The 6,903-nt window shown below is 39.4% G+C and overlaps 1 protein-coding gene across 3 annotated transcripts; it reads right to left on the bottom strand.

The window, feature by feature from the left end:
* Positions 1-212: 212 nt before the first annotated feature.
* Positions 213-5,778, bottom strand: LOC133884769 (diacylglycerol O-acyltransferase 1-1). Of its 3 annotated transcripts, none has more exons than XM_062324319.1 (16): positions 5,338-5,776; positions 4,588-4,668; positions 4,414-4,487; positions 4,250-4,319; positions 3,980-4,047; positions 3,590-3,713; positions 3,337-3,435; positions 2,681-2,782; positions 2,465-2,601; positions 2,207-2,288; positions 2,054-2,074; positions 1,606-1,668; positions 1,156-1,203; positions 878-940; positions 626-679; positions 213-544 (listed from the first exon to the last, which is right to left on the bottom strand). In XM_062324319.1, exons 1-16 carry the CDS (start codon positions 5,701-5,703, stop codon positions 440-442), a joined length of 1,557 nt encoding a protein of 518 aa, XP_062180303.1. In that variant the 5' UTR covers positions 5,704-5,776; the 3' UTR covers positions 213-439. The 3 variants fall into 3 exon arrangements, with proteins under 3 accessions (XP_062180303.1, XP_062180302.1, XP_062180304.1); XM_062324318.1 differs by having other exon boundaries at positions 4,250-4,325; positions 5,338-5,775; XM_062324320.1 differs by lacking the exons at positions 213-544; positions 626-679 and having other exon boundaries at positions 896-1,032; positions 4,250-4,325; positions 5,338-5,778.
* Between the last annotated feature and the right edge of the window lie 1,125 nt (positions 5,779-6,903).

Raw genomic sequence — 6,903 nt, 5'->3', positions numbered from 1 at the left:
TATGATTGAATTCCTCCAAGAAAACTTTGGAAATCCTACAATCCAGGGGGGGGGGGGGGGTGCAAATGCTGACTCCCGAGGTTCTTTTTCAAATATCAGTTGGAGTGACAGATCCAAGTATCAGATTACAGACAAGCTTAAGTTTCTTGGAATTCAATCCTAGTACAGTTTGCTTTATTCTAACATCATGAGCGGGTAGCAGCGCAGAAACGGGAACAATGATTTAGCCATTACATTTACATGTAGAACTTCACCAGACTTAAGCTTGTGTACAGATACAAGGGTGAGATGAGGTTAGCCATCATACAGAATGAGATGATTACAGGATTTCCACGGAAAACTAGAAGGCCACAGCGTAGCTATCCGAATCATGAAGTTTAATAGAGTCCATACAAATTATTGCTTCTTCAGATTCTATACAAAAATGGTCTACGAAAGTTTATCTTGTCTTTTCAATCCTGTTCATCACATCATGGTAATACAAGAGAACGCACATAGGCTGCCCGTAGATGCAAAAAAAGAACCAAAAGATCATGTTTCCAACCTATTGAAGATAACACAGATTAGAATGGGTTCACATCAAAGAACAATCCTAACTGCAGCAACTAATGAAAATATGGCTCACCATTGTGTCTCTGAATTTATTTTTCAGGTATGATGTCAATATGATTAGGGGAATCTAGTGACAAGAAAAAAAAAAAAGACATGGTGTCAGAACAGGTTAGATGAGACTACATGATGGAATTCAGTAGTCCTATTAGAAGGCAGATATCTTCAACACATGAGATGATGCTCTCAAGAATAATAAGAGAACTAGTAAAGAAAAAAAATGAAATGCTGGATATCGTCCACAGCATTTTGTGTGATATTAAATTACCTGCAGCATGATTCCTAAGAAAGCCCAGAACTTGAGTATGCGACAGGGAACAGCAACACATAGCTGGTGTACAATTATAATATCATAATTTGCTCAATATATGCTGAACAAGAATTATTGAATGACATAAAGAGCAAATGTTTATCCAAGCAACACTGCAGCTTATAAGTTCAGAATTAAAGCATGTCAAAAAGGGCATATTAAACAACAGAACAATAGATAACTAATGTCCGCATAAGATGAACAAAAAAGTAAAGGACAATGGAGAGCAAGTTTACCTCATGGAGTACAGCAGAAACAAAGAATGATATAAAAACAGCAACTTCCTGCAAGAAAAACATCACAAAGGACTCTTTCAAAAATAACAGCAATAATAATAACAGAACACAAGACCAGACATAACAGAGTACAAGGCATGTCCAGAATAGCAGATAATCTTTTAGTAGGGCTGGCAGTAGCCATTGCTGCTAGTATGGCCATCCATAAAAAAAAAAATCAGCACATCCTTTTTGCTCAAACAGTTAAAATCATCCTTTTGTAACTCTGACTCATACAGATTTATATGAGTAAAAATTTAGTTGTTCAATGTAAGATTACTTAGAAAAAGAGGGACTAAGGAACAAGAATCCTTCGGTTACAAGGCAAATGTTGAGAATGCAGCTACGGTTTAATTTACTGTAGACTGGATGCAATTCTAGGCAAAGCATCCATACTGATAGAATTTTTACCTTTGATATACCATTTCGCATGCAAGGAAAGTATATATGACGAACAATCCATTTATGCACAGGCTGTGAAAATGTACACAGTATTAGTCAATTTAGCCAAATAAAACAAATATAAAATTGAAATGCACAGGCTGTGGAAACGCACACAGTCTTAGCCATCATATTTGTCCAAATAAAACGAATATAAAATTGATGGACCAACAGATAGTATTATAGCAGAATAATAACATACATTCCATTACTTTCTTCTACCTACTTGGAACTTGCATAGTTCTGAATAGCAAATGGGACGTTCATATTTCTCTTTTCTCAATAATGTTACATTGGCTTGCCATATTTTGATGCTGTTGCTTTGATATGGCTATATTTAACTTCAACTGTGTATATCATGTCTGACTGTGCATGCTTGGTAAAAGTACTATTGCTTTAAATAAAAGAGAAGGCCTACCATGTTCCATTTTCTCCAATACTGATCCCATCCAAGCACACCAGCACATGCAGAAGCAAACACCAGACACAGCATTAGCTATCTTTACAATAAGCTTCTTTTGCATACTGAAAAAAAGAAGTAATACTAGCATAAAAGACAATTGTGTTTCACCTCATCAATTGTTTTTGCATTCCACCAGTCTTTGTAGAATTCACGATCACCAAATCGAAGAATCTCAGCAAGTATATTTAACCTGTATTAAAGAATGCAAGTTCAAACTGCAAATATGCATATTTTAAAGGCATAAGAAAAATATTTCTTACAGATCATGAAGCTCTAAGGAAAAGTATGAATATAAACCAATATTTGAATTGCTAAATTCTTGGACTGGCTATCTATTTGAATGTATAAATAGAAACTGGAGTTTACCATAGATGGAAAAAGCAATAGAACATGCAAAGCCACAAGTAAACATTTGGTAATGAGAGCTTCAAGACAGTCTCTACAGCATTCAATAGTCCTCCCTTCAGTGGATGTTGAGAGTTCACAACAATTGGATTTATGTACTGCACGTTTGTAAAAACTATTATTATGAACTGCTTGAGGATATTTTACAAGAGATACAACGATATCTGAATGTCTTACTTGTTCAATAATGAATCCTTGTACACCAGTAAATATCAAGTACAGAATAATTTGACGAACTAGCCAACTTTTTCTAATATATTGAGTTCGAGGATAGCTTGCCTGCAAGAAGAATAGCAAAGCGATTCATTTCTAAAAGTTAGGGACCTTATTAGCTCCTTTTGCAGCTAAGTAGAAATATCTCTAGCAACATGGAAGTTCAACAATAAGGATGTCCAACATTGTCAATCACCGCTACTGAAGTTGACTACTGACTAGCGTCTAGTAATTCAGTTTGACTTATGAATGCAAGGATATAAATCATTGTGCAGCAATGACAGGGCAAGAATAAATGAATGAATAAACCAACATGCAAATACATTAATACGAATTCAAAGCCAGTCGAGAAGAGGCACAGAGGACCATAATTCCAAGTGCCTTGCTAAAAAGCAGATGAACTTTAAAATTTGCAATATTTCCCGTGTAGCAAAGCTGCAGAACATCTCTCTCTTCTTACTTTAAATTAAATAGGAGAATGACCTACAGTGTTATTTAAAGAATAAGAGATGGCCCAATATACAAAACATCCTATTTAAGTATTTATAATTAAAGTCTTTCAGAATTTCAGGTTAGCACAATCCCTTTAGAATTAACATGCACAATGATGAGAAAAATACCTGATAACAAAGTGTTGGCGCCATCATGAAGTATATTAGACTCCCTAAGGTTGGAGCATGTAAACCATCAACGTCAGCTGTGCTGAGTCCATTGTCAACCTAATAGAAAGGGCGGGTTAATCTCAAGCAACACAAATGGATGTAACTAGAGGTGTTCATATATCTTTCTATGGCCTCATAATCCTCCTCATGCACATAAGACCATAAAGAAAAGCCAACAAAAATGAAGGAAATAGTAGAACACTTGACACACCTTCTTGCCACATGTGATAAATTTCCTTATATCATGGTTTGTGTGTGCAAAAGATACAAGCTTCAGCCAAACAATGCAGGCAATAAACATCAACAGAAAGCCTGACAAAACTGCAGAATCACACCTGAACCAAGTTACAGGATTGGATATTAAAACAATGAAAAAGGACACCATACTCTTGCAAAAACTCAAGCTTAGAAAAATTTCTAAATGTAATTGACTTTTAAAAGAAAGCTCATGGTAGCTTCATATTTGCTATACAGAATATTTACACATGCATTTTCGTCTGGTTATATGTGCCTTCTTGGTAAATTAGATGGTGGTCTCTTGCTGCAGAGCAATGTGCATGATCAATCACATTTTTGAAATGAAAAAATTGCATATACTTACAAAAGGATCACAAGCACTGGATATACAATTTCAGCCGTTGTAAGAATGACATGAAGGCAGGTAGCAACCTGCAATAAGTGAATAACACTAGGATTCAATGGTGTATAAACAAATTTTGAAGAAACATAATGTCAAACAAAAGGGGCATCATGACTGTTTCTATCAAATGCAATGAATAGTCCATACACTATATGGACAAATGTATAAATTGTTTAACCAAAAACTGTATATCAGTAATGTAAAGTGCATAGCTAAGAGATCTCTGCTTACAGCATCAGTAATAAGATTGTTGAAAGCCAGCTTTTCGACAGCAAATGCACCAAGGGGGAAGGCAGGTAGAGTAAGGCTTAAAAAAAAAAAGAATGTAAACTTGATCAGTTTCAGATATAAGAACACAATGAAAAGGTGCACGATAGAGCAGTATTAAATATTACCAACACATTAGCAATGGCCAGTCTCGCAACGATTTAGCATTAAACCAAAAGCCAGCTCTTATTAATAAGCCATACTGCGAAAAGCATTAGGAGAAAATAACTCAAATAATATGTTATGTGTTGGAAAGAAAGCGGTGGCATCTACTGTTAGATGAGAAAAAGGCTAGTTAGAACCTTCATTAAGTTCTCGATAATAAGCCTGCTGTTTACTGCCACCAGAACAACAATGCACAGGTTGAAAAGGCCTGCATGACTCTGTTACAAATTACAAAAGAGAAGTATAAGATACCAGGGTTTTCATCAGCTGGAAGATATGCCATCCAGAAAATCAAGCTTTCAAGAGAGAGGACAAAAAAGATACAAAAGGATCAAGCAAAAATTATTACAAAAAGGTAAGTAGAATAAACCAACCATAACAACCTCAGCAGTGAGCTGAACCATTGATATGCACTGCCCTTGCAAGCTTATCAACGTCTAGATATGGTACAATTCGTAGGATTTGTCTAAAAGGGGTCACGTGATTTAAACCTACAACTCCCAACCACCAGTATCCAACTAAAATACTTCACCCAAAGCATGCATTTTCCCAAACCAATCAAGGCATGTCATGCACTTATTAACAACGTAAACAAGACACCATGAACTCTTGGCATTTCCAAATTTCCACGAGCCAGTTTCCTACAATTCTCTGTACTAGATTTGAGCATCTCGCATGCATCATCACACGAAATGTTACTTTCTACTCCCAGATGCCCACCAAAAAGGCGACACCTTTATCACATGGGCACTAGGAAACTCTCCAATTATCGTTTCTCCAAAGTTGTAACTGATGAAATTAAGCACGATAAAACAGTTAAATTGCCCGCAGAGCGCTTGACATTTCGACGAACAGTTCGCGTGGCAACGGAAACATTAAGTTCTCACCTGCTTGAAGATGGCGTCGGAGCTCAGGGGACTCTCCTTGGCCTTATGGTGCACCGGCGCCGCCGCGCGGAAGGTGAACGAGGCGAAGTCTGCGCCCCCTCCGCGGCCACCACCAGCGGACGAGGTGTCCCCGCCGGAGTCGCGGCGGCGGGACGAGGAGGAGGAGGGCTCGCCGGAGCCGGACTCGTCCCCGGAGTCGGCTGCGAAGCTGGCGCGCGCGGCCGCCGCGGCGCCGGAGCTGAGCCGGCGGCGCAGCGCGGCCGCGAAGCCCTCCGCAGCGGCGCCCCCGCCCCCTTGGGCGGGTCGCGGCGGGAGGCGGTGGACGGCCGGCGGCGCGTGTGCGTCGCTGCCGTCGGAGTCCGCCATTGGACGTGTAGGGTTTGCTCTCTCTCTCTCTCTGTCCCCCCGTGCGCGTGTTGGGCCTCTCGATCGGTGGAGAATTGGAGATGAGACGTCGAGACGAGAAGCCACGCGCGACTGGTTGGTGACGTATCAGCGACGACGGCGTGGTTTACACGTCGGGCTGCTGCTGGGGTCCACGTGTCCGTGACAGGAAGAGTCGTCGTGGTTGGCCGGCTGAGCCATGTAGCGTAGGGGAAAGGGAAGAGCTGGAGGAAAGAGAAGAGTCCCAAGTCTGGACAGTCAAACAATAAAAAAATCCAGAAATTAGTCGATCCCGGATCTCCTACCATACAAACACAAATTTCAAACCCTAACGTCTAAGACATTGAAAACCATTGACGGGCTCCCACTGCCACTTCTACCCAATTTGGACATACGTATCCAATATTTTTTTACCTGAATTGAAATCGAATTCCGACATTTGTGTTAGATTTTAAGTTGTATTTTGTATGTCCAAATTATCTTTATCAAATTAGACACCCGAATTCGAGTCGGATTCCAATGTACGTGTCCGTGTCCAAATAACACTGCCTTTACCACTTCGTGATGTTGTTGTTGGATCGAAGGTTGTCGACATGTATGGTCTCCGGTAGTTTTTTAAGAATAAATCGGTCGCACGCACAAACGCACATCACACTCACACTCATACACACCCATGTAGATACGTCCTAGCATACGTATAAATAAAATTGTAGGCATAGCCTCTAATAGCACGGTATGCACTTGACCACTAAACACACCCACATGTTGATATATTATTCCTCTTATAATTTAATCTAAAAAATTTTGAGCTCCCGTACCGAGTCTAAAACTCGTACCCGGTAGACAAATTCCATCACAAAGAACCTAATTAACTGAGTTATGCTCTATCACCACCTACTTAACCCTATCCTTCATTGTAGATTGAGATGGAGGTGGTTGGCATGGTAACAAATGAATCAAATCAGAATGATAAAAGAGGAATAATCCTGCATTGATAGGCAGCTGATGTACAGCAAATCAAAAAGTAGGAACATATATAAAGTTACTTGTTTAGGGGGCTATTCATATAAGTGAATAATTTCAAAAAGCAATGCCCTCGAAGGAGGACATTCGAAGAAGTGCCAATTACATTAATAATCTTCAGCATATTGCGAAAGTTATTTTTAAGATGCTGACCACTGA

The sequence above is a fragment of the Phragmites australis genome, chromosome 11 (genome assembly GCF_958298935.1).
Source record: "Phragmites australis chromosome 11, lpPhrAust1.1, whole genome shotgun sequence".
Classification (NCBI taxonomy): Eukaryota; Viridiplantae; Streptophyta; class Magnoliopsida; order Poales; family Poaceae; genus Phragmites; species Phragmites australis.
This window is presented reverse-complemented; position numbering and strand designations above follow the sequence as displayed.

What these genes read in the sequence shown, in the direction of transcription:
- LOC133884769 (XM_062324318.1), bottom strand. Translation starts at nt 5,703, where the DNA reads ATGGCGGACTCCGACGGCAGCGACGCACACGCGCCGCCGGCCGTCCAC. An exon ending in TTATCACATGTGGCAAGAAG is followed by an intron (nt 3,436 to 3,589) that starts GTGTGTCAAGTG and finishes CCTTTCTATTAG; the next exon opens with GTTGACAATGGACTCAGCAC. An exon ending in ATTGGAGAAAATGGAACATG is followed by an intron (nt 1,669 to 2,053) that starts GTAGGCCTTCTC and finishes ACATTTTCACAG; the next exon opens with CCTGTGCATAAATGGATTGT.